Raw genomic sequence first — 25,162 nt, 5'->3', positions numbered from 1 at the left:
CCATACTTAAACGCAGTTTAAAAAAAAAGGAAAGCACAGTTTTCCTACTCAAGATATTTTGTAACTTGATGGCTCCAGTGACATTTCCCTGTATTTTTTCCCAGTGCAGCGCAGAATCCTTAAATAATAATTGCAGTAATTTCTACCAGAGCTATAAATAGTTATCTTAGTATCCTGGCAGTTTCCAAGAATTTGACAGTAAGATCCAGGGCAGTATTGCAAGTGTTGAGAAAAGATGTGTCCTTTCTATAAGAATTACCAATAAATTCTAGTTTGCCGTTTTGTGTTTCTTACAAGCTTCATGAGTTTATAATAAATGTGCAGTGCAGAGCTCATAAGAATTATCTCTCTATTTAGAGCTTAGTCTGTGCCAGGCACTTCATGGACTTGATCTCTCACACTCAGAACACCGCTTTTCAGGAATACAAACTTTGGGCGAATTAGAAACAAAAAAGGTGGTCGCCAGATGAGCCCAACCCCAGGCTAGGTTAGTGGAGACCGGCCTGCCTTAAGTCTGCCCTCAGATGCTCAGCCAGGCACCCTTGGGCTGTGATCAACTTGAACTACAGTGGAAGGAAGAGGAGAAATGTGCTTGAGAGGTACTATCCTTTTTACAGTAAAGGAGTTGAGGTGCCCGCAGAGCAGTCATGTGACAGTATCCAGTCAAATCAAGGTGGCTTGCGGCATCTTAGTTCCAGGGACGGAACCCTGGCAGTGAGAGCGCCGAATCCTAACACTGGACCTCCAGGGACTTCCCAAGGTCTCTTTCTGCCATAACCAGATGCCAAAGTTTTTTTTTTCTTTAATTTTTGGACAGCACATTTCAACAGTTGGGAAAAAGAAACAGAATTCTTTTTTTTTAAGCTTTCTGGAGCTTTGGGTTTCTCATCTCTGAAGTTTGGATGTTGTACCAGATTACCTCTGAGGTCCCACCTAGCTCCACCAGGGGAACACTTAAACCAGGCTCGGCTCTTTCAGAGAAACTCACTGGTATGGGAATAAGTCTTCAGAAAAAAAGACAGAATATTGTAATGTTATCTGGTTCCAGCCCTGTTATAGACACCCCAAATCTCTCCTTTTTCCCTTTTCTGTATACATTTACTCCTTGGTGATCTCATCTAATTTCTTTACCCTAAATACAGCCTCAGCTCTGAGGATTCAGATTTAGTCTTTGTTGTCGCATCTTTCCTTAGGGATCAAATTCTCAAACTGCATTTCCTCTGGCTGATAGAGATCTTCTCTTTTTCTCTCAAACAGATCTCCTTTTCTACTGTGTTCTTCATGGAAATCACTGCCATCTTTCCAGAAAACAAGATTCTAAGTTTTATTTTCACATTCTTCCATAATCAATCATTAGATGTTTGTTCTGCTGCAATGATTCCAAGATTTACTTTTTCCTCTTAACTCCTGCTGTCAGATACCAGGGTATGGCATTGACCACAGGACCATCTACGTGATTTGCAGGGCTCAGCACAAAGTAAAAATGCAAGGCCCCTTGTTCAAAAATTATTAAGAAGTTCAAGGTGATAACGGGAGATATGAAAGCAAGTCTGGAACCCTTCTAGGTTCAGGGCCTTGTGCATTAGCACAGGATGCTTGCTGGTGAAGCCAGCCCTGACTGACCATATCACATAACTCCTAGATGACCCACTTTCATCTTTTCTCCCAAATAGCATTTGAGGCTTCTTTACAGGGCACTTTCATCTACTCAGCAAAACCTGTTATTATCGAGACAGACACTATTGGTTGCAAACCCACAGCTTCCAGGTCTTGCCTGCTAGCAAATGGCTAGTTTGTCTATATATACTTTGACTGTGGATGGACAGGAGAGGAAGTCAGGAAGCCAGTTAGGACATTATAAACTAGGTAAGATATTACTACGGCTTGGCCCAAGGAGGAAGCAGTGGAGGTGTGAAAAGTGGTCACGTTCTAGATGTAACGTCATGGTAGATCCAACAGGATTTACTGATGGACCGAATGTGGTGTAAAGGGAAAGAAGACTCAGGGATAACATTGAGGTTTTGGCTTAAACGGTTGGAAAGATAGAGAGTTCTTACCAGCTAAAATGGGGAGGATTCCAGAAGAAGCAGATTTCAGGGAAAATTTAGAAAATTAATTTCAGACATACCATGTTTGAGAAGCTTGCACTGAATTTGTAGTTCAGAAGTGAGATAAGAGCTGGAAATAAACTTGGAAGTCGTCAGCATAGAAACGGCTTTTAAGCCATGGGACTAGTTAAGATCCTCTAAAAAGTGAGCATGTAAAGAGGGTCTAAGTTGTAGGGGGTCAGGTAACTAAGCAGCAGCAAAGGAGACTGAGAAGGAACAGGCGAGTGCAGCAGGAGAGCGCTACATTCCAGCGTGTCTAAGAAAGATAGAACCATCACTTCCGCGGGTGTGCAAGAAGGTGAGGACAGGGTATTGATCACTGGATTTAATAACATGTAGGTTATTGGTGAACTTCACAAGAGACGTGTCCATGGAGTACTGGGGAGAAAACACAATTGTAGTGCAGGAAGAAAAAATAGAGGAACTAGGGAAAGAAACTATGGTCAAAATTATCAAAACAAATTATGAAAATATAAAATATGCTGTTTTGTGCTGATTCTTGTCTGAACGATTAAATGCCTTGGAATGGGAACTTATGGGTGGCTGCAACTAGGCTGTGTTTTTAAATTTATTTATTTATTTATTTTTGGCTGTGTTGGGTCTTAGTTGCTGCACGTGGGCTTTCTCTAACTGTGGTGAGTGGGGTCTACTCTTCGTTGAGGTGCGCGGGGTTCTCATTGCGGTGGCTTCTCTTGTCGAGGAGCACGGGCTCTAGGCACGCAGCCTTCAGTAGTTGTGACTCGCGGGCTTTAGAGCTCAGGCTCAGTAGTTGTGGCGCACGGGCTTAGTTGCTCCGCAGCATGTGGGATCTTCCTGGGCCAGGGCTCAAACCCGTGTCCCCTGCATTGGCAGGCGGATTCTTAACCACTGTGCCACCAGGGAAGTCCCTAGGCTGTGTTTTGTTTTTTTGTGGGTTTTTTTTGCGGTACGCAGGCCTCTCACTGTTGTGGCCTCTCCCGTTGCGGAGCACAGGCTCCGGACGCGCAGGCTCAGTGGCCATGGCTCACAGGCCCAGGCACTCCGCGGCATGTGGGATCTTCCCCTACCAGGGCACGAACCCGTGTCCCCTGCATCGGCAGGCGGACTCTCAACCACTGCGCCACCAGGGAAGCCCAATCACGTTTTCTAATAAATAAAATATGTATGCTTGACTAGAATTTTTATTTGAGAATTGAACAGAATTCCAAAATGGCATAAACTTTGTAGAGACCTTTAAAAAAATGTCCAATAAAATTGCCTTTATTTTTTTTCCTTGAAGAAGTACTACTTATGCAGTATCATTTCAATTAAAATGTAACTCCTGAGAGAAAAAGAGTAGAAAGAAGAGAGCACAGTTTTTTATACATTGTGCTGAGAAATACGAGACCTTCCTACATGAAGACTAATCCAGTCAAAATAATTGGCCACTTTTGTGTAAACGCCTGGGAACTCTGAATTTCCGCAGTTCTCACCCCAACTCACAACACCCCAAACATAAGTCACATTGTTGGCGTCCTTACAGACTAAGGGGCCTCCAGAGTCCCCTTTACAGGCATCAATAGAACCATCATCTGTACCTGAGAAAGACCAAGGAAAAAGAAAATCACACATTTACTTCCATTTGTCAAGGCTGCCATGCCGACTTCCTGCCTTTTCCACCAATACCTGTACTGACACTGACTTTCTTACACTTGCCTAACAGGCAATAACACGTGCGCTCCCTTACAGAGCGGGCCCACGGACTTGTAGAGATGCAGGTTGGGAAATGCTGTGTCTTCTATTCATTCTCCAAGTTTAGCAAGGGCTCCCCCTCCTTCCTCTACTTTGTGGAAGCATATACTATGATGAGATAGCAATCTGAAAGTAGCTTCAAAGGCTGAGTGGGAAAATAATAGAAATACCTAGTGATCATTGAGTGCTTAATATGTATTAGTCATTCATTGTTTTAAATCTCACCACAACCCTATGAGAGAAGTATCATTATTATCCCTATTTTAAGATGAGACAAGACACAGAGAAGTTAACTAACTTGTCTAAGGTCATACAGCTAATAAGTGGCAGAGCCTGGACTTGAACCCAGGCAGCCAGACCTCGGAGCTTGTCCTCTTAACTGTGCTATTGCCCCTTGGTAGATTTTGTGCTATTCTCTCCTTTTGTCCTCTGTAATCCTGAACTCCATTTTAAGATGGGAGGGCACAGGAAATGGCCTGTTTACTTTCTTCTCACTCTTATGACTTTCTGAGATTTTAAATCACTGTATCCAAAAAGTTATAGAAGGTCAATAACTCTGCCTTTTTCTATAACCCACTATTTATAAATGGTTTCAATAAAGTGTCCTAAATGCACTACTCTGGCTGGTGCCCTGCCTTTGGGTCACCAACAAAAGTAGGGACTGCTGTAGTTGTGTTAGGTAGTAGCAGTAGAATCCCTGTGATCTTCAAGGAGAGCGTGGAAGGTATTGTGGGAAGCATAAAGGGATTTCCGAGGAGGGAGAATTTACTTCCAACTGGATGCATTTGAAATGAGATCATTTGGATTTTTACTTAGAAGTCTGGGTTTTGATCCCGAATATACCACTTGTTGTCTGTAAGACTTGGGCAACTTATATAGCTGCTCTGCATCTCACTTTCCTCATCTATTAAGATCAGCAAGGTTGCAGGTGAGGAAACTTGCTCAAGGTCACACATGTAGTAATTGGTAAAAACCGGAATGTAAACCCAGGCAGTCTGGTTCCAGAGGCTGTGCTCTTAATCACCTTGCTAGACTGCTGCATAATGGCTTAAGGAAGATTTTTCCTCTTGGTATCAGATTGTGGAACTTGAGCTGAGGGAAAGGGGCTGAAAATGTTTGATGATGCAAGAGCCAGAGACCAAAGGAAAGAGTTGGAGGCCCAGATAAAGGGGGTGACTCAGTGGGGAGGAAAAACATGTTTGGTTAGTGAGTATAGAGACATTTCTGAGAAGCCACTCAGTGCTTACCTGCACACTCCATTTCTTTTTCAAAGTAGCGACCTGGGTAGAACTTAGAGCAGTTTGCTATTAGGTGAACTTCACCCCACTTAAGTGAATAGACTTTTTTGTTATCTAAACAGAGAAAACAAGTAGACATTTTGAAGTTACAAATGAGAACTCTTAAGTATTTACTTTCATAATTAAGTAAACCATAAGGAACATATAAGAATATATATTTTCGTTAATACATATGTAAACTTTTGAGGATAATTGATTAGCAAACTTAGTCATACAACTGATGGTATCCCCAGTTTCTAGAACTGTCTTTCTAAAAATAGTCAAGGGGCATTATTGAACGTCTGGCCTGGGTACTGTGAGATGAATAGGATAGACTATTCCATTCTGATCACTGAGTCCAGTGGCAGGGCTGGGGGATGGCTAGGAATCTGTTATCAGCTTATGTAAATAGCGTCTGTCTTCTTATAGTCCCTTATTTCCTTGAAAGGGCTTGTTAGAGTGCAAACAACATTTTAATATAAGAATTTAAGATGAAGGAAATACATATGAAGTTACCAGTATCTATGTGTTTTTGCTTCTGTGAGGAACTCTATCTCCTAAACGATCTGAAAGTGATTGAAAGAGGATTTAGGATTTCCTTTCCTTTTAAGTCACAGATTTGGGACTTGAACTTGGTCCAAGGAAAGACAAGGACCAGGTGCTGTTGCTGATTGACAGTCCAGGGAAGACGACAACAACCTAAGAACACAGGGTGAGATGTCTCAGGTACAAGGAGTAAATTTTTGCCCTGTCTCCCCTCTTCCTTTCTCCCAGCTTGCAGCAACTTTTATGTGCTCTAAGAGGGCAGGGGCTAGGCCCGATTCATTCACTGCTGCACCAGCACCCAGCCTCATGCTAGCACAAATCAGTTACTTAATAAATATTTATGTAATGCAGGAACTCAGTAATCCTATTATACACTAAATATTTTATGCCAAATGACGTGGCTCCTCAATTAATCTCTAAACTACCTGGGGACAGAGACCTCTTGCTTGTCCTGAGAGGACACCGCCACAGACCCTAGCAGTGTATTGAGCACGTAGTAGTTAACTGTAGGACTAATATTCTTCTCTTCTGGGAAGCAGAGGAAGAAACAAATCCACCAATGTATGTAGCAAATCAGGAAAGAGTTTTTTTCTCCTTCAAGTCCTACTTCAAGTTAGTCTTAATATGACTACCCTATTCAGGATAACAGCTTTTCAAAAATTTGTAATTTATTATTTCCCCTAACTCAGGATAAGCCTTCAAAAACTGGGAGCTCTTGTAACATGTGAGAGATTTTTAAGAATCGGGAGATTGCTTCCTCCCCTGAACTCTTGTTTTGTATGTTTCTTGAAGCCTCTGTCACGTTCTGCTGTCTGGTGGTGGCATTCACATCTGATGGCGCCTCTGTACTGTAAGTCCCTTGAGAGCTGGCCTTCGCCATCCCACTTTGTAGCCTCAGCATCTCTTGTTTGTTGGCTGGGTCCATATTTTTCATCAGTGAGATCTTAGCACTTTAGCCTTACTATCTTGCACTCACAGAAAGGGCTCAATAAATGTGTTGAATCACATTTGATTAATAAATAAATCAGTGCATAAGAATATCTCTACTAGTTTATAGAAAATACATGGAATAGAAGCACATGTTAAATGTCACATCAAGGATACAATCATCCCAACTCAAGGTGTGGAAATTCTAAAATAAGAATGACCCAGTTTCATTTAAAATAAATACGTTTTAAATGAAAGGAAGAGGTAACTGTTCTAGATTAAAAGAGATTTAAGAAAAATAGCCACTGAATGCAATGTGTGGACACTGTTTGGATCCCAATGGAAATAATCTGATTGTAAAAATCTTTTGTAAATAATTAAGGCACATTCAACACAGCTGGTTATTAGACGATATTATGGAATCATTTTTATTTTGTTGAGTATGAAGGGTGTTGTGGTTTTGTTTTTGTTTTTGAAGTCCTTACCTGGTAAAGATGTATACTGGAGCATTCATGGGTAAAAATTACATGATAGCTGGGATTTGATTTGATATGCTCCAGGAAAAAGTAAGTGCATGTGGGGGAATATGTTGAAAAGCTCCTGATTTGTCTTTCGGATCCTTTCTCCACCCTTCAATGCCCTGCCCTCTGCCCTGAGAGCCTGAGCTGGAGGGATTGCCTCGATAGGAATGCCTTCACCTCTGGTTTCCAGCAGAGGACTCCAGCAGAAGGGAAGGAGGGAAGGAGAGAGGATAGTGAGATTGGGGCTGGCTATAACCTTCAACCCAAGGTCATTACTTCTCTCAAGGTAGCCTGCTTTACCTAAGACTCTTTCTCCTTCTGGTAACTTCTCCTTCACCTTATACCTTCAGATACAGGAAAGGTCTCAGTTCTGGTACTGTTAGTCCTGGGTTCCTGCATAGCCCTTGTGGTTCCCCAACCTCCCACCTACATCTTTATTATTAACTCCTTTACGAATAAACTTTCCTAATTATCCGATTGTGATTGTGATCAATTCAGGGAGCTAAAACAAGAATGGTGGAATGTTGATAACTGTGAAAGCTGCATGAGGAAAGGTAGGTCTATTTTACTTTTATCTCTTCTTTTGTGAGTACATGTGAATGTACATAATAAAAGTTTTTAAAAAACAGAACACGGAATTCCCTGGCTGTCCAGCGGTTAGGACTCTGTGCTGTCACTGCCAAAGGCTGGGGTTCAATCCCTGGTTGGGGAACTGAGATCCCACAAGCCGCAAGGTGCAGCCAAAATAAAATAACATAAAATATTAAAATGTTGATATTAAAAAAACAAACAGCCAAGAGGCACATGAGAAGACGCTCAATATCACTAATTATCAGAGAAATGTAAATTGAAACTACAATGAGGTATCACCTTACATCGGTTAGAATGGCTATCATCAAAAAATCTACAAACAACAAATGCTGGAGAGGGTGTGGAGAAAAGGGAGCCCTTTTGCACTGTTGGTGAGAATAAAAATTGGGACAGCCACTATGGAGAACAGCATGGAGGTTCCTTAAGAAAAACGAAAAATAGAGCTACCATATGATCCAGCAATTCCACTCCTAGGCATATCTGAAGAAAACCATAATTCGAATTTTTACAAGCACTCCAGTGTTCATTGTAGCATTATTTACAATAGCCAGGACATGGAAGCAACCTAAATGTCCATAGACAGAGGAATGGATAAAGAAGATGTGGTACATATATACAATGGAATATTACTCAGTCATAAAAAGAATGAAATAATGTCATTTGTAGCAACATGGATGGACCTAGAGATTGTCATACTGAGTGAAGTAAGTCAGACAAAGACAAATATCACATGATATTGCTTATATGTGGAATGTAAAAAAATGGTACAAATGAACCTATTTACAAAACAGTAATTGAGTCACAGATGTAGAAAACAAACTTATGGTTACCAAGGGGAAAGGGGAAGGAGGGGATAAATTGGGAGATTGGGATTGACATATGACATAGTAGACATATAAAGTCTATTATATATAAAATAGATAACTAACAAGAACCTAATATATAACACAGAGAATTCTATTCAATACTCTGTGATGACCTATATAGGAATAGAATCTAAAAGAAGAGTGGATATATGTATATGTATAACTGATTCACTTTGCTGTATGGCAGAAATTCACACAACATTGTAAATCAACTATACTCCAATAAAAAATTTAATTAAAAAAAAGAACGAATATAAGGACATAATAGTTTCTGGATGAATTAATTACTAATAAAATTTTAGTATTTTGTAAATCTTGGGTATTCAAACATACCACAAATCCAGGTTCATTTACATGCATATTTTATACTTTTCAATATGACAATTATAAAGAATGTGTTGGAATAGGAGTCTATTAGACTAATGCAGTGAAGTTATTTACAAAGAGTTTAAGAGGTCGAAAGGAAGCTAAATTTCTAGGCTGACTTCGAGAAGAAGGGAAAAGCATGGCCTAAATTAATTCTAATCTATCTCCAATTTAGCATGTCTTCCTAATAATTTGTCCCTAAGGGTCTACATCTCTTATTCATATGAATTTTCACCTCAAGTCTTCTTAGAAGCTCAAAGAATGAATTCTTCATATTCTCTTTCTCTTTGTGGGATGTGGAGGTGTGAGGCATGGAGAATAGGTGAGGGCAGCGGAGAGAGCTGAAGGGTTGTGGGATCACTGACTCAGCATATACTATGATTATCCCTTTGAAAAGCTTTTTATCTTTCATCCATATCATTCCAACAAATCCAGAAAGCCCATGCTATATGTCCCCCGTCACTCTATTTTTTTCTTGGTGAATGGTTACCCCTCAATGTATGTTCTATATCACAGAGTATAGGTATCCTTTGAAACTCTAGGTCAGGATCAATTACATAATTTGCAGAACCAAGTGAAAATTGAAAATGTGAGGTGGGGCCCCTGCAAAATTTATTAAGGATTTCTTGATGGTGACAATACAGCAGTACACCAAGCACAAGTGTCTTTGGTGCCCAGAGCCCATGGGCAACCACACAGGTCCTATGCCCATGAGCTGGCCTTGGCTGGACATTCACTTTTCTGGATTTAATGCAATGTTTCTCTCTGGACACTAGGAGATTAGCTCCTATGCATTTCTATTCCTATTCATTTTTCAGCCCCTGGATTCTGATTAACAAACTGTAAAACATACCTTTTTCTCGACCCCAGCCAGAAACGATGCATTTATCATTAGGTTGAAATAGATAGGGAGACCAGGGGACACAGGCAGGGATGGAATGAGGCAACACACATTCTTTTCGGCTTGAGTGTTTTTTCATTTCAATCAAAGCTATGTCATTTTGGTAGGTGGCTCCATTGTACTTATCGTGGATAATAATTTGATTTACCGACTGAACAGCTATCTGAGAGTCAGGTCTTAACAAGTCTGTAAATGATGTCCATATTTGGTAACGACGAATTCTGCTGATTCTGTAACAGAAAGGAAAAAGGAAATAAATATATTGAGAAAAAAACAACTATAAATTGGACTTCTGATGCTTCATCTTTAAATTCTCCCTTTTTAAGGAAGTTTTTCATTTTCCCGGATTTTTTTTTTAATCTTTGCTGTCATGAAACAGTGCAATTAGATTTTCTTAGGACAGAATTACAGTCTGCGGGTAAATGAAGAGAGGAATAGTTCATCTAACTGCTCAATATTAGGGACATAAATATCTTGCTAACTACCAGATATGCCAGAAGTAGAATGAGTTGGCTGCCTCTGAAGTAAGAGCACCGGCACTGAAGGTGTTTAAGCAGAGACCAGAGAGCGTCTAGCAAGAAATGTGTTTGAGGAAATAGGGAGTCAGAGCACAGAACCCCAGAGGTTCCCAGGGTGAAGACCACAGCAGTCATCATTCTGACCTTTAAAACTGACTTCATCCTAACTCTGCATTGTATTTATTTGCTCACAAGCCTTTCTTCCTGTTTGTGCTACCTGAAGTCAAAGATAGGGTCTTATCATCTATAGATAGATGCCTGTGTTGAGTATTATACCTGGAACACAGCAGCTATTTTAGAATTTGGTTGAAATGGTGAATGGGCTAAATATTGCCTGTCCCGATGCCTCACTCTATTTTCATATCAGTTTTCACCTCGTGGTTTCCAGCAAATTGGGTGTCTACCATCACTTTCTCAGGGAATCACCTTACAGTTAAACAGTGATGTCCTAGGAACTAATGAGTGTTCAAGATGCTTTTATTTAAACTTAGAGTTCCAAGAATGCTGTGTTTCATATTCCTTTTGGTTGTTTTTCAGGATCAGAGGTCCTGAATATTGTTTAATGTTTAACTGTTGATCCATTCAATTTACTTAACAAAGATTTAGTGTGTACCTACTATTACCAGGCACTGTGTTAGCCACTGGGATGCAGAAATGAGCAAATCGGAAATAGTTCCTGCTTTCATGGAACTCAGGGTCTAGGAAAGGATGCAGCATTAAGTGGATAATCACACCAGCGAAGATATGTATTCTACTGTAAAAAGTGAGAGGAACTCACAGCACATGGGTTCTGAGAACATATCAGGAGGGTTAGACTTTAGGGAGTGGGGGAAGGTTCTCTGAGGAAGTGAGGATTGAGCTGAGATCTGAATAACGAGTAGCACTAACTAGGGAAGCAAGGTAGGGAAGATGCTTTCAGGCATGGGAAACCATATGTGAAGGTCTTTTTGCAGCAGGGAGCAAGGTACACTTGAATAATGGAAAGAAGGCCAGAGCAGGTGGAATAGGGGCAAGAAGTGACACTGTGGAGCAAGACGAGATCGGCAAAGGTAAATAGGGGTCACATCACTTGGGGCCTAATGAACTGTGTTAAACATTTTGTTTAGTTTTTTATCCCAAGAGGAATGCAAAGCCGTCGAATTTTAAGTGGGAAGTGGTCAGAACCAGGCATGGAACTACTACTCTCGCTGCACAGTAGGCAATGGGTTGATGGGGGCAGTGCTGGGCAGAGTGACTGCAGGTAAGCCAATTCAGAATCGGTTGGTATAATCCAGGAGAGAGGTGAGAGCAGGGTAATAGTGGAAAGAAGTTTTGAGAATTAAATAACTGGAAATTAAAGAAGCCATCTGGAGTTGGTGATACACTGGCTGAGCTATGGTAGGGCTGAGGGAGTGAAGTGCGAAGATTTTTAGATTTCTGCCCCGTGTAGCTAGATGAATGGTGCTGTCATTTGCTGAGATAGGGAACACTGGGTCAGGGCCATATCTGGGAGAAGGGGCATATCATGAGCTCGGTCTTAGACCTTTTGAATTTGATTGACTTCTGATAGAGCCAAGATAGTCAGTGTACTGTAGGGTCAGGGTTGGAGAAGAGGTCTAGGCTGGAAATATCGTTGTGTCAGCATATGGTGGTATTTTAAAGTACAGATAATTTTAGGAAGAAGAAGTAAGAAGAGAAGAGGAAGCCAGGATACACCTTGAGGAACTCAGGTATTTCAGGGGAGCAGTAATGCTCAGTCACTGGAGGAGGAAGCTGCAAAGAAGGCAGAGCAGATGTGACCAGAGAGGTAGGTAGAAAACCAGGAGAGTGTTGTGTAACAGAAGCCAAGAGAAAAGGGTCATTCAGAGGGAAGAAATTAGAGTTGGTGCATTGCTCCAATCCATGAGGATTTTTATGGGTGTCATTCAACAGATTTCTTATCTCTCTCAACTTTGGGTCACCTGCAGATTTTCTAAGCAGGCCTTCATCTAAGTTACTGTCAGATACGTTGAACTTGATTTTACCCTGGCTCTGCAACTGACTTGTAGTGTTGCTTTAGCCAAGTTATGTAACTTCTAGTCTCAGTCTGCTTATCTAGAAAATGGGAGGAATAATATTTACCTCTTAGGACTGTTAAGAATATTAAAACAAAATAACATACATGAAAGTGCTGGACACAGTATCTGGTCTGTAAGAGGTGCTCAATAAATGGTGCTTCATTCATTCTAAAGGTCATAACTGAGGGCAGAATTCTGAACCTGTTCTCCAGGCTGACCTTGATCCATGCAAATGAGCCAAGTGAAATAACTTGGTACCTACAGGTTTGATCTGCCCTTGCCAGCTGGGATCAACAGTTTGGTGTGAGGGGAACACAGTGGGTTCTGGGGAATTGGCCTCTGGGACCTCGATCATGAATATCAGAGGGCGTTTAGCAGATAATAGAGTGGAATTTGTCAATTATTTTTCTTATATATGCTTTTATTTATCACCTGCCACAATCTCTATTACCTAACTTCATTGTTTCAGGAAATCCAACATCTACTGGAGACGTTTTTTTACCTGACACAATGTGCAGCAGTCAGAATCCAACAGCCACCGATATAAATTCCTCCACAGTTGATTTTCTCACCTTCCTTAATTGCCACCTGCCATGGGAAGTCTCCCTGTAAAGACATTTGTGTGGTCACTGCCATCCTCCCAGACAGGTGGCTCGAAGATATTTCCATGGCAAGACTCTCAGTCTCTTGTAATTACCACATTCCACCCCCACCTCTATTTTTCCAAACTTGGGCTGCTCCTGGGAAGTGACGTTATAAATTTTTGGGTGGGTTTACCACTTTTGCTGGCTTTCCTCCTATGACTCGTTTCCTTCGAATGTGCGCGCTGTTTTTAACTCCACAGGACAGTTTAGGGAAAAACGATTTTATCCATTTTCTTTCTTTAAGAAAGGAAGAGATTGCATCATTGTGATTTTGAAACCATTACGTTCTGGGCAAACTTCTTGATTATCTATGCCATAAAAACAGCAGAGTCACAACTAATATGAAACAGGCCAGATTCATTAGTAACTTATTTTAGATGCTAAACTGTGCTATTCACCTTGTTTAAAAATTCTGGCTTAATATTAAAAGTGGCTTGATTCTCTGAAGTTCTGCCCAAGGTGGACTAGTGGCAGAAAGAGGCTGCCTGAGGGGTTAAACATTTACCAGCCTCTGGAAGATAAGAGGAGCCACATGCCTAGGCATTACTACCATGACAGTTCAGGATGGGGGTCACATGCAGAACTCCAGCTTCTTACTTTCATAGTTTTCACTTTCTAGAGGCCGTTTATGTGGGACTCTTTTCAATAATATTAACATTAATGATGTTAACGTTGAGTACTTTCTGTCAGGCCCCATGCTAAGTACTTTGTATATAGTTTATCTCACTTAATCATCATATTAACCCTGAGAGGTAATGTGCCGGAACCCCTGGACAATCCAGGATCAGTGGGCTGGGAGGCGGGTTGTGTTTTTAGCCACTTGACATGTGATGATATTTCCTTCCTCTGTGAGCACTCAGACAAGGCACGTTTGTCACTGGGAGGCATGGTAGACCAAGGCTTAAGACATGAATTTGCAAGAGAATTCATGACAAAGGAAGAAAGTAAAAGTAGAAGATGCTCTTCTTATTCTCTCCCTCTATTTTATCATGTCACAAAAATTTCTGCCATCCCGAATGAGAAAGGAAAATTAATATCATTCTCAATTACTTTGAACATACAAGAAGGAGGTAGGTCCTCAAGGGAGAGAAGTTGTGAACAAATGTGGATAAAAGAATTTGGGGGGAGTCCCATCCATCCTAAGAACTGTGTCGGGGGAAGAGTGTGATGATAAATTTTAAATTTCTGCTTGGACCTTTGAAAGAGGAGGGACCCCATCATTTGAGGACTATGAAACCAGCTTGGGTAGTATCTGAAAATTAATGTTACCTTGAATAGAAAATAAGGGCCCTTTGTTGGAAATCCCTCTAACTGATATCTGTAGCTTTGAGATCTAAATCTGTCACTCATTGCCTGATTTTTTAAAAATTGTTGATAGTTTTTGGGCCTGGCAATTGGAAGAGAGTCTTACATGAACTTCAGTTTTTAAACCTCCTAAAATAGGGAGATACTTCATTCCTAATTTGCATTTGAGCTTGTTACTCACCTACGGTCACACAACTAACAGATAACTGAGTCAGGATTTAATACAAGTCAGTCTGACTCAAAAGCTCTTATCAATTACTGTCTTCCCAGAAACTTAATACTTTAATTAAATTTGGCCCTCAGTGCAGAACTGGCCAACAGACAGATCTTCACAGACCTCCTGTTATCATGGTTTAAAATATTGCAAAAGAGCAGGTTCATTCAATTCACATCTATTATTTTTCTATTTCAAAATGTATGTCCGGGGTCACACTTGAAATCTGGTTGTTTTTGACAAAACTGACCTAACAAATCTCATAACAAATAGAAAAATCTTTTGTAGGACTAGAGTGTTGTTTTCATTTCAAAACTAGCCATATGAATTAACCCATTTTCAAAGCAGTTCTCAAGAAGCATTTATGCTTGTTTTTCTTAAAAATGATAAGGAAAGTAGTTACGTTATTCTTTTCTATTTAAGTTGATATCAAAGGTAATTGTTGCTTGAATCAATTATATTGCATATATGCGTACATACTCACACACACGCAAATGACATTAGAATGCAAATTTAACCAGTGAAGGACCAGTAAAAAAGAATAATGCTAACTTACCTGCATCCATATCAGCAGTCAACATTTCTGTTTCTTCTATAATCAAACAAAAGTTCCAATGTTTAATATGGTGTTTATAGTAAGAAGTAAATCATTAAAATCATTTAAACTTTGTTAATAATTACCTGTCTAAACCTTGTCCTACCTTTAAAAAGGACAGTACAAAATCTTATTTCCTTTCTATAGCTAGGTAATTGTGAAGGCTCAAGATGAACTATGTAAGAAAATTTTCAGGCACAAACTACTGGTGTCTGTTGGCACAAGTGAATGGTTAGACTCATGGTGCTGCAGAGTTCTGCATTTAGAGCAGGCGAAATGCCCAGTTCAGAGAAGAAAAGCATCTCTTTCAACTCTGCATTTGCAAGGTCTTTTTTTTTTTTTTAATTAATTTATTTATTTATTTATTTTTGGCTGTGTTGGGTCTTCGATTCTGTGCGAGGGCTTTCTCTAGTTGTGGCGAGCAGGGGCCACTCTTCATCGCGGTGTGCGGGTCTCTCACTATCGCGGCCTCTCTTGTTGCAGAGCACAGGCTCCAGACGCGCAGGCTCAGTAGTTGTGGCTCATGGGCCCAGTTGCTCCGCAGCATGTGGGATCTTCCCAGACCAGGGCTCGAACCCGTGTCCCCTGCATTAGCAGGCAGATTCTCAACCACTGCGTCACCAGGGAAGTCCTGCGAGGTCCTTATATAAGGTAGGGAGCAGTTACAGACACTGACTGAAATAGTCCTGAGCTGACATTAAAAAGGGTCTTCTCATTTTGTGTATATAATAAGGCACCTCTTAACAGGGGTTATGCAATGTTTAATTGGTTTCAGTGTTAGGCATAGTTATTATTAGTCATTTGGGATGCAGAAGTCAAAAGTTAAACAAAAAGAAAAACAGAAACACATTCTCTCTTCTTCCTTTTTTTTCTCTTAGACCTTTGCTTGAAGTTATATGGGATGATTCCATCTTCACTCTACTGTCCTAGAACATTTCAGTCATGGACAGGATCATCAGTTCTTTGACCTGAGGATCCAAAGGTGAATTCCCACAACGTGTTGTTCTGTCTTGGATGAGGGTGCAGCCCAGAGGGGTTACTTTGCTGCAGCAATCCTGTGTTTTATCACTGGATTTCCCAACTTCTTTTTGGGAGAGACATACATGTATCTGTTATGCTACACATTTAGGTTATTTTCTGCTCAGAGCTTTCACAAAAGCAACAACGTGAACCAAAGAGAAGACTTCATATTAAATGCTCAACAAAGGAAGATGGGGAAAGTCCAGTGTAGCTGAGGTATACTGGATATTAGAAGAGCAGCATAAAACTCCAAAAGCACAGACCATAAGAAAAACAATCAATGACTTTGATTAAATAAAAATTTAAACATTTAAAGATTAAATTTAATCTTTAATCTTGGCTAAAGTTAATGGATGGGTGACGGAATGGAAGAAGGTATTTGCATGTCTAAAACTGAAAATGGATTAATATCTAGAATGCAACAAGAAAGAAGACTGCAGTCCCAATATGAAATGAGACAAAAGATGTGAACTGGAAAAAGGACAGAAAGAAAAGGAAGAGGAAACTCAAAAAGCTAGTACGCATATGAAGAGAAACCCAGAATCATTGGTTACGACAAAAATGCAAATTAATAAATGATGCCATGTCACTTGGGAGTATGAGACTAGCAAAATTAGAAAGCTGCATAGTACTAAATGTTAGTGGGTTTGAGGCAAGCCCTCGGGTGTTGTCAGTGGAGGTGAGGACCACTCTGCCAGAGAACGAGCAGGCCCTAGGTTGTCAGATTAAGTAGAGGCATACCCCAAGACCCAGCAATTCTTGGCCCAGCTATATGTCTCAAAGAAATCCTCCCACACATCCTTAAGGAGAGGATATTCACTGCACTGTGAGTGCGGGCTGAGAGTCCATTACTGAGAAGGTAGGGAGTCACTTGTGAAAGATGAACAGCACAGTGTTTTATCATGTGGCAGTTAGAAGCAACAGATTAGATGGAAACATCGCAACATGGACAGATCTTAAAAACATAACGCTTTGTGAAAAGATAAAAAGGAAATATAAGATCTAGAACACAATACTATGTGAATGACAAATGTATACTCACAAGGTAACAGTACACACTGGATAAGAATGTACACAAACAAAAAGACATACCCATTAAATCACATTAAAATGGTTGCTTATGGGGAATGGGAGTAAGGTATAGGAATAAAGGAGAATAAATAAAGCAAGAGAGGGGGCTTGCCTGGACAGAGATGATCATGTGCAGTGAACTAAGGAATATCATTAAGGCATCTCTTTGCCCCTGAGGTCTGAAACTAGGAAGGAAGGAAGGACAAGAAGGAGGGAAGGCGAAAAAGAATAAAGAAGAGGAAACAAACAGCAAAGACAAAACAAAACAAAAGGACAGCAGCCTTGGAGGGCAAAATGACAAGAGGGAGGGAATACAAAGAAAATAGTTGAAATTGCCCTTTAGAACAGGGCTGATCTTGAGCATATAAAAGTCACTCAGGAACCCTAAGGAGGACCGTAAACTTTTAGTAGTCATTTTATATGAATAATGAAGAAAGGGATGACCCTAAAGAGCTGAAGATTTCGGGATATCTGTTACAAAAGTAAATAAGGAAATACCTGTCACAAAAGATGTTATGTTTCCTCTAGTGACAATTTCTTCAGGAGCTGCCTTGGTTTGGGGGAAAAAGCAAAGGAAGAGAAGGGTATTTGGCAGAGGTGAAATGTGCAGGAAATGCGCCTTGGGTGGTTTTTGGCTAGCAGGCTGTGAACGGGGAGTGTGGGAATGAAAGTTTACCACACTGCAGGGGGGGTGGGGGGGGGTGGGGGGGGGGGTGGGGGGAAGGCCATTGTGCCTAAACAAATGTTAAAACCGGTTATGTCATCCTCAGTTAATAGTTACCTTAAAATATAAGATAACAGCAGTGCTTGCTTGTATTTTGTTTCAATTCTGCAATATCCTGAAAATTTAATAATTTTTTTACCTTGAGCCATATGTAAAGCGCCTGAAAAAAGAACAAAAACAAAAAACTTACCACAGCAAAGGATAATTTTTATTTGGAAAAAAAATGCATACCATTTCAAGCTAGAACACCTTATTCTTCTCAATTTTGTAATATAAATTTACAAAATTTATTTATTTAAATCTATTGTAAAAATAGATTTACCTTTAATTTCAGGATGTCCAGTTCCTAAAAACAAAACAAGAAACTCACTGTAGCAAAGAGATCATTTTCACTTGAATTAAATATACACTTATCATTAATATTTCAGTAATAGTATAACAACTTTAATATTTACAAAAAGATAAAAGGGAACCACAGTATGCCATTTTTTGTGGGCACAACCTAATACTTTGATTTTTAATACTGCTTAACAAATATTTCATCTTACATTTAAACACACACCAGTTTCACCACAGCAAGGAAATCATTTTAACTTCAGTTTTAAAAAAGGATTCGTATTTTAGATACATTTGAATACATACCCAACAGCAGACTTATTATACAGTTAAACAAAATTTATTTACTCTTTTTAACTTATATTAATAAAAAGTGGGCTTATAAAGGATAAATGAAATTAAGGTATACTCCAAACCTCCCTTGGTTTAGTGATTCTGATCTGTTCCCTGAAAGGAGAGATCAATGAATATATATTTATTTCACATCTCTGCTCTCACTTGCCCTTTCTCAGAGAGGGAAAAATTAGAATCATTATTGAAATACAAAGCACAGCTCACTCTAAAGATGGATAAACTGAAGTAACAATGACAGTTGACAAAATGTATTTTTGATATGGATTCAAGAAATTAATACTAAAAGTAAGTTTTATGTTATAGTTATTCCCTTGCAGTAGGATTCTTTTTTTTTTTTTTTCTGATAAACTAACAAGTTCTGAGGAGGAGAAGAGGGATGGAGAGGGGAGGAAGAGGAGGAGGTAGAGAGGAAACCCAAAATATTATACTGAAGCAGTGAAAGCTTCAGAGAGAGACAAATACTGTACGGTTTCACTTATATATGGCATCTAAAAAATCCAAACTCGTAGAAAAAGAGGTCAGATTTGTGGCTACCAGGGGCAGGGGTTGGGGGCTAGGGGATTGGGTGAAGGTGGGGAACTGGGTGAAGGTAGTCAAAAAGTACAAACTTGCAGTTATAAGGTAAATAAGCACTGGGGCTAGTGACGTCACCAGCATGGTGACGATAGTTAACACTGCTGTATGGTATACTTGAAAAGTTGCTTTGAGGTAAATCCTGAAAGTTCTCATCACAAGGAAAAAGAATTGTAACTATATGAGGTGATGGATATCAACTAAACTTATTTTGGTAATAATTTTGCAATATATGAGTCAAGCTCATGCTGTACACCTTAAACTTCTACAGTGTTGTATGTCAATTATATCTCAGTAAAACTGAGGGTGAGGGAAGCTATCAAGCTGCACTGGCAAAAGTCAGGGCACTGTCTTCCTCCCTGAAAAATTTTTTGAAACTTCTTTCTTTCCTCTCTTCACTAAGAATTTCACTACATTTAACCAAATTAAAGTATTTTGCTCAACTGCTTTATACCCTTCAAATAAATAACGTGATTTGAAATCCTAAAAAGTGTGTCTTTTAAGAACTGATATCAATGGAAGAGTAAACAAAATTTCATTAAAGTCAAATACTTGGCATACCAAGCAATTACACATAATTAATATCAATTAACTTATCCATACATATCTTCAACATTTATTTAATGCTTATGTGGAAGGCACTTTACCTGGGACATTTGGAACGTAAAAATAATTTGATCCTGTTTTAAAGGTGTTTGCTGTTGAGAAGGAAAGGTAAGACGAGTACAAAAACCTACCATAAACCATTAACAGTAATTCAGTGGTGTCCTGACACGGACTTTGCCACTACACAGGAGGCTGTTGTGTCACTTCCCAGTTTGCGTTCTGTGACATCATGTCAATGGCTTGAAATCACCCACGGTGGGAGTAATTTACAGCCCAGAAATTAGCAAAAGCTACAAATCAGGGAGTCCCCTGTCCCTCTTCAAAGCCAACTGTTAACATTTACCAGCGCACCACTGGATTCGTTCCATAAGTGAGGTGGATTCAAGGACCCACACTCCTCCTGCAGCCTTCCCATCTTTGAAGAAAGCAGCTCCATCCTTTCCATTCTCAGGCCAAAGCCCCTGGAGCCGCCCTTGACTGCTCATTTGTTCTCACACCCCCATCCAATCTATCAGCATATCTTTTGGCTCTAGTTTCAAACATATCCAGAATCTGACTGCTTCTCATCATTTCCATTCCTACCAACTTATCCTAGTCACTATCATCTCTTCCCTGGATTATTGCAGTAGCTTCCTCCCTGGTTGCCGTGCTTTGCCCCTCGCCCTCATACAGCCTATTCCCCACCCACCCAGCAGCCAGGGTAATCGTGATTTAAAATGTAAGTCAGATCATGCCGTTCCTCTGCTTAAGACCCAATTTCACTCACTAACAGGCCTCACTGGATCTGCCTTGATCTTCCACCCAAGCACCGCTCCAACCTCTCCACTGCTTGTCTTCTAACCCACCACCCCACCTGGAACACCCACCACACTAGCCTCCTTGCTGATTGGCTCTCAAACATACTGGAATCGTCCTGTCTTAGGAACACTGCACTGGTTGTTGCCTCTGCCTAGAATACTCTTCTGCAGACATCTGCATGGCTGGCTCCATCTTTTCCTTCGGCGCTTTGCCTAAAAGTAATAGTGAGTGAGCCTTCCCAAGCTGCCTTACCTAAAAGTTTCAGAACTTACTGCTAGCCCCCTCCCCGGGGCATTTGACATCTTCCTTGCTTGCTTTATTTTTTTTCTTAGTACTTATTATTTTACTAGATATTTTTACTTATTTCTCTATTGTTTCTCTTCCTCCACTAGAATATAAGATCCATGAGGGGGCAGGGATTTTGAAATATTATTCACTATTGTAACCCAGCATCTGGAACAGGACCTGGCACACATAGTAAGAACTTAATAAATATCCGTTGAGTAGATGAATGAATGTATTAACTTAGGGAGATGTTTCCTCCAGAAAGCATCAATGGGAGCAGGAAGTCAGTCTGTGGGGGACACAGTAGGTACCTAGTAAATATTTTCCACCTTTGGAGGTTTTCCAATGAGCACCAACAAGCAAAGGGCACCTACTCATTGCTTTGAAACTTGGTAAGTAAAGGGAAAGAATTATATCATTCTGCCTTTCTACGATGAACTGAATTTCGTGAAAACAAAATAGTTCTTCTCTATAGAATTCCAGTTAATAAAGTGCAGAAGGAAATGTTGAGTTAGAAATTGCCATTTTTAAAGAGAAGGGGGGAGAGAATAAATTAGGAGTTAACATGTACACACTACTATATATAAAATGGATAACCAACAAGTGACCTACTGTATAGCACAGGGAACTCTACTCAATATTTTGTAATAACCTATAAGGGAAAAGAATCTGACAAAGAATATATATAGATATATATATAATATATATATATATATATATGTCACTGTGCTGTACACCTAAAACTAACACAGCATTGTAAATTAATTATACTTCAATAAAAATTTTAAAAAATGAAATTGCCATTTTATAGTCCCTATTGACGAACTGGCTCTAGGCAAGAATTACAAAGCCTGCTGAAACCCCTGGGTCAAATAATGAAAAACAGTAACCATGAAACTTTAAATTACCTTCACAACCAATTTCATCTTCTCCAGTAATGCAGTCCACCTCACCATTGCACTTATACTGCTTTGGAATACAAACACCCGATTTACAGAAAAAACTTTCACCTCGGCACTCTGTGCAAACATAAATACAAGAGGGGTGTGTTTTTTCATTCTTAAAATGGAATGAGATGGAATCTTAATTCAATGGTAAAGTTGCTTCTACTTTCTTAGTCAAAAGAATGCTTTTGAGAGTTTAAAGGCTAGATTCATCTCTACCTTTACAGCACAACTCATCACTCTGGTCTCCACAATCATTGACACCATCACAGGCCTTCTTCTGAGGAATGTGTTTCCCATTCACACACTGAAAGGAGTCGTTTGTTGGAGAAACTGTAAAGTAGGAATTATCTTTGTGAAATTTATCTGTGGAGTTGTGGGGTGACATCTTTATCACATGTTTGGATTAATGGGGACCTGAAGATAAAACCAGGCACAAATAAAAAATGATATAAAATGTATGGGTGGTAGCATTGACATAGCATATACGATTAATAAGGAAACTAAACGCCAAAGCTGTCTTGTGGATGCCCTTTTATAATCTCTGAAAACCAGCATTCATTGTGGAGGTCTCTGCTCGCTGAGATGGGGCAGGGGGTTTCGGGAATCAGGAGCCCTTGCTGACACTGGCGAACTCTGGCGCTCATCCATTCCTTTCACGCTACTACTTTATCCCCCACCCCCATCCTGAGGCTTACTTGGCAGTGCTGTTTACATTTGATGGTACTTATTTTTTAGCACCAAAAAAGGCTTTGGTCTTTAATACTGTATATACGGCAAAAATATTCCAAGGTCAGGATGAAGGAGAAAAGTGGCAATGATTGCCTGAGGCACAGATGTGGTCACTTAACCATTTTAAAGGAATGTGTAATCGGCCGGACCTCTCGAGGGAGATGCTGAGTTTCTTCTAATGTTTTATTAACTTGTGTTTGCTACATCAACTTTAATCCATATATTCAAGGAATCAAAGGGGAGTCAAGCAACTTTACTTCCCATATAGGAACCTGGATAGAAGTAATATTTGAATGGCAAAAAAGGTATAATAGGGGAAAAGCACCCATTTCGGCTCTAAAACCCAAAATATGATTTTGCCATTGTGTTTGCCTGGCAAGAGGGTATCTGTAATTTGTTTGTTTACTACAGACTTGACGTGAAATAAACAACTTTGAAGGAAGGGAAAATATCAGGCCAGTTCTCCACTAACCTTCACTCCCTGTATAACACACCACACCAGCCAAACCCTCGGAACTGTTAGTTAGTCCCTTAGTAAAAGTACATTCAGCCAAACTGGTCTCAAATCCTCGACAACGCACATGTAGACATTCAGTGGGATTTATATGACGATCTCTGCTTTGAGTATCAAGAGCACCTCTGCAAGTCAAATAAATGAAACAGTAAGGTAGAATAATTAGTACTTTGTATTTATAACTTTGCTGTAGGAGGTAAAGGACTATTTCCTCTTATTTTCTACATAAGGGTGATAGATTGGGCAATATGCTTAAATTCTCTAAGCTTCAATATCTTCACCTGTAACAGGGAATATAACTACCTCATTGAGTTTTGCAAAGATTAACTAAAACAATCAGTTTAAACTGACTGGCCAAAGTTCAAAACATGGCAAGCACCCACAAATATTGGTTCCTCTCCTCTGTTTTCTTGTTAAGGAGGAATGCCTCTTCGTCCACACTGCTGATTTCTTTCCAACCTGAGATGTGTCATTCTTGGCCTCGCTCTACGGCTTAACTCCTGTTCTCTCCAGGAAGGGAGTGGATTAATTTTATCAGGGAATTTTGGAAATGTAAACCAGGGAAGGTCAGCCCAGCTCTTCCATTTTTTCCTTTTGGGTCCTCTTCACCTGCCGAATGCTGTAAGTCTTACCTGGTTGTCCCCATTGTTGCCTGGGATCAGGGAGGTTTCAGTTAGTTTGATTCTAGCAGGTCCATTTTGCTTTTACGCTAAGCTACATCGTCAATTCAGTCTTGACAGTATTAAGTGATATTTTGACATCTATGTGCCATTGCTTGGACTTCTCAGTCTGTTCAGAATTTGTGTAGCTAAGAGGCTACCTCAGTGACCCGATATCCTAGAGATGATGAGTTACAGTGAGCTATTCTTCCAGAACATTCAATTGCTCCCTGTTTTTCTCTAGAAGTTAATGGGGAAAATGGGTTAAAAATAAAAGGTTGAGCAAAGATGCATCAGGCAAATGTAAACAAAAATTAAGCAGTAATGGCAATATAAATATCAGATAAATTACAATGAAAGGGAAAAAGAGAGCAATTAAATGGAACAAAGAAGTTCAGATCCATAATGAAGATATAGTGGTCATGAAACTGTGCCAAACCACATCGAAATATGAGAACAGATGGGAGCCATTTGGGGCAATCTGACATGTGAATAATCTGTAAAACCTCTCAACCTATAAATATCTAAAAGTACTAGATAAATGTCCTCAATGAGCTCTTAAGGAATTAAGGGAAATACCCACTGGCTAAAATCAGAGAAGTCTGTTCATGAGCTTATACAAAATATAAGAACAAAAATTGGGAGATCAAAGAGTGAGAGAGTTTGCCATTAGGTTGAATCACAGGTTGTAGGTCACAAACTGTCGAAAATAAGAAATACTCTATGGCTCAATTTAATCATAAGAGACTCTCACTAATGAACTACTAGCGGATGTGGTTTAGGAAGAAGAAAATTGAAGCCAGAACAAAGAAGTGAGATGAAAGGAGCAACAACAAACCAGGAAGTTGGTAAACATGAAGTACATCTGAGTAAGCACTGACTGAACAAAAGTAATGATAATTGCTTATTATATAATGATAGCAATTAACTTCAGGAATATATAAAAATAAGGTTGAACAAAATACTGGAAACTTGACATGGTAATGCCATTCTTTGTACTGATATTATTCCTGACGAGGCCAAGGACTTTCTAAGTTAAGGGTTCATAGTATAAATGTAAAGATAACCGCTAAAGGAATAGAAATAGGATGTATATAATTTTCAAACAAATTAGAGGAAGAAAAAGGAGAAGATTAAGAAACAACAACAGCAGCTTTATTAACCTAATAGAAATTTAAAAAGGAAGAAACAAGAGGACAGAAAAAGCAGGGTAACTAATAAGCCCAAAACAAGACAGGAAAAATAAATTCAACAGTGTAAATAATCACAATAATGTAAATGGACTAAACTCTTCAGACAGTTATTGTCATATTGTATTTTTAAAAAATCTAGATATGTGTTGTTTATAAGGGACACACTTAAAAGATAAAAGCATAGAAAACTTGTAAGTAAATAAATGGGAAAATATTTGATAAAGCAAT

General features: G+C 39.6%; 1 protein-coding gene across 3 annotated transcripts in view; it reads right to left on the bottom strand.

Moving 5' to 3' along the window:
• Positions 1-3,250: 3,250 nt before the first annotated feature.
• CFI (complement factor I) overlaps positions 3,251-25,162 on the bottom strand; it is a 38,760-nt gene continuing 16,848 nt past the window's right edge. Inside the window, exons 1-12 of one of the 3 annotated variants that reach the window (XM_032633744.1) lie at positions 23,715-23,791; positions 23,041-23,207; positions 22,056-22,169; positions 21,801-21,911; positions 18,263-18,286; positions 18,080-18,100; positions 15,087-15,122; positions 13,145-13,248; positions 12,870-12,973; positions 9,766-10,043; positions 5,066-5,170; positions 3,251-3,664 (exon numbers count right to left, since the gene is read on the bottom strand). In XM_032633744.1, the coding sequence (XP_032489635.1) occupies positions 3,447-3,664; positions 5,066-5,170; positions 9,766-10,043; positions 12,870-12,973; positions 13,145-13,248; positions 15,087-15,122; positions 18,080-18,100; positions 18,263-18,286; positions 21,801-21,911; positions 22,056-22,169; positions 23,041-23,207; positions 23,715-23,728 (1,296 nt within the window). In that variant the 5' untranslated portion in view covers positions 23,729-23,791 and the 3' untranslated portion in view covers positions 3,251-3,446. Of the gene's footprint in view, positions 3,665-5,065; positions 5,171-9,765; positions 10,044-12,869; positions 12,974-13,144; positions 13,249-15,086; positions 15,123-18,079; positions 18,101-18,262; positions 18,287-21,800; positions 21,912-22,055; positions 22,170-23,040; positions 23,208-23,714; positions 23,792-25,162 lie in introns of those variants that run through there. The other 2 variants (XM_032633742.1, XR_004350159.1) reach the window with 2 other exon arrangements.

The sequence above is a fragment of the Phocoena sinus genome, chromosome 5 (assembly GCF_008692025.1).
Source record: "Phocoena sinus isolate mPhoSin1 chromosome 5, mPhoSin1.pri, whole genome shotgun sequence".
Classification (NCBI taxonomy): Eukaryota; Metazoa; Chordata; class Mammalia; order Artiodactyla; family Phocoenidae; genus Phocoena; species Phocoena sinus.
Note: the sequence above shows the minus strand (reverse complement) of the source record. Positions and strands in the feature narration are given on the sequence as shown.